Source organism: Oratosquilla oratoria, chromosome 17, assembly GCF_046742065.1.
Source record: "Oratosquilla oratoria isolate Oo_2021 chromosome 17, ASM4674206v1, whole genome shotgun sequence".
NCBI classification, from domain to species: domain Eukaryota; kingdom Metazoa; phylum Arthropoda; class Malacostraca; order Stomatopoda; family Squillidae; genus Oratosquilla; species Oratosquilla oratoria.
The window spans coordinates 59,033,231-59,035,730 of NC_134793.1; the positions used below are offsets into that span (position 1 = coordinate 59,033,231).

The window sequence follows — 2,500 nt, forward strand, 5'->3', positions numbered from 1 at the left end:
TATCATTTTATGAGGGATATCCTATATATTACAATTTGACACCATAGGTGAATTTCACGATAAGTAAAAATAACTCGAAATAGTGTGGTGAATAGGAAACGTAAAATTGTGAGCTCTGACTCTACGTTGTTGCAGTAAATTGTCGTGATGATCGGGCGAGAAGAGAGAGAAAAAGGGCTTCAGTGAGTATGTAGTCTTTACAAAGGTTTCTTCCAATAAAGGTAATCTCTTTCACCTGCTCGCCTACCTCGCATCCTCTGTACCCCTCCCCACACCCGTTCTGTCTTTCTCTCTCCCTTCTCTCTGGGTCTCTCTCTACACCGCATCTCCATCCAAAGCTCTACAGGGCCACGACTGTTACAGCCGCCTATTGTCATTACTCTCCTGTATTAACTTAATCACTACGGCTCCTCTATTCTTTGTTGCACCATGCCTATTGTTGTACCTCCCTTGTTGTAACTTAACCACCCCTTTTTCTCTTGCAGAACCGTGGTTCCCGAAGCACATCAGCGATCTGGACAAATGCAACCACCTCATGACCAAGTACGAGCCCGATCTGGACATGGACCATCCTGGCTTCGCAGACCAGGATTATCGTGCTCGTCGGAAGGAGATCGCCGACATCGCTTTCACGTACAGGCAGTGAGTGTCTTCCAGATGTAGAAGGAGGGAAAGTTGATGTGTTTTTTTTTTCTTGTTGAAGTCGAATACGTGGGACTGTTTAGTGGTAATGACACAAAGAGGGAAGATACGCGAGTTAGTGTCTTCCAGATGTAGGAGGAGGGTAAGGTGGTGGGGGTCAGGAGCCTACGGCAAGAGGTGCGTAGCTACGGCCTATCAATCTCCTTTGCCGTATGTGCTTGGACTGTTAGAGTAGGTAACAGTCACTGCTGGAAATCGAAGGGAAATGCGGGATTCGAACCCACAACAAAGCGAATGCGAGACCAGCACGCTTCTGATTACACTACCAGCGCACAAGAATAGAGCAAGTCGATGCAGCTATTTTTCGTATTAAAATCGAATAAATGAAACCGTTAGTGATGCTGACCCAGAGGTAAGATGCGGATGAGATAAGGAAGTAGTGGGGATGAAAGAGGAAAAGGACCAGTCACCTTTTAAAAGGAAATATTTTAATTCGTTTTCTTTTATCGAGTTTGCTTAACACAGCGGGACACTGTTGAGAATTTCTTGAAACAAATATTCACACGGCCTCATACTGGTGAGGGCAGGCACCTGCCTGAACAACGCTCTAACGGACGGAGATACCATGCAGAATCGAGTTTTTACCTCTCATTTCGATCAAATAATTCCTTGCGAATGTAAATATACCTAAAGAAGTGAAATCATATTTCAAAATATTTTCACCAACGTTATGACTTACTCAATTCGTATACAAAAGGACCTGCCCCCCTTATAAGGGGATGGCCGAATTGAGGCACACACCACCTGCAGCACAATAACATGTTTTCAATATCCCTCCCATCTCACCACCTTGGTATCACTCCTTAAAAATGATACCTGATTTGCATTCGTAACTGATAAAGTGGTAGAAGGAAACTACTGACCATTACATTACCTGTATATATTAAGTGTTATGGTCAACTAATCAACTAGTCATATATAACCTACAAAAAAATCTCAAAACTAATTCTTATATCTATAAAAACATCAAAGGCATTTTTCATATTATCTGTTATTTATGATAATTATCGTATCAAAGACAGAACTTTCTATAAGTAAAATATCAATATGAATTAATAATGGTAACAACTATATCCTTGAACTGTGTAATTACTGAGGTTCATCCAGTTCAAATAAAAAAAAAGTCGAGATGATTTCAATCTGAAGCCTTCTAACTGGGGAGTGGACTTTCTCTCTTTCTTACCACTCAAAGCAGTAAAAGAATCAACTTTAAACTAACGCAACTCTTTTAACTTGAAATTCAATCCGACTTGTCAACATAATTCACGTATTAAAAAAAACATGACTATAAATTTTTGTCCTGTGGATCACTTAATGGTTCGTAGAAGGTATTATATGCTATACAAAAAACCTGGTTTAGCAATACATCCTTCTTTGTTACTACAAACCACTGTCCCCACACGACTTGCTGATGCAGTGATGCTGACTTGGCCTGTTAACTAAGTGGGTCTGAGTTCAGTCCCCACCTAGAGTTGAAAAGTATCAGAGCACTTCAAGTCGTACTCGTTCCCTTAGGCAAGGAGATGGGGTGTGTATATTTGAAAGATAATAATTTTTTATCTCGAGTCCAGTGCATGATTCAAGACCATGATAAATTACGAGAGAATGCCTTAAAAGCACGTTTATGTTTTTGTTTATTTTATAAGTACAACCTCGAATCTTAAAAGGGAATTTACATCATCATGGTGTAGTTCTACAGGACATTATCTACAGTCCATATTCATACTCCCAACCTCATAAAAGAATAGTGGCACACTCCCCATTCCGTATCACAGGTACTTCATAGCACAAGAAATTG

General features: G+C 40.4%; 1 protein-coding gene across 1 annotated transcript in view; it reads left to right on the top strand.

Moving 5' to 3' along the window:
• Nucleotides 1–2,500, top strand: part of ple (tyrosine hydroxylase ple) — a 253,626-nt gene that overhangs the window by 209,572 nt on the left and 41,554 nt on the right. The window contains exon 5 of the mRNA XM_076201017.1: nucleotides 486–642. Coding sequence (XP_076057132.1) covers nucleotides 486–642 — 157 coding nt within the window. The remainder of the gene's footprint in view (nucleotides 1–485; nucleotides 643–2,500) is intronic.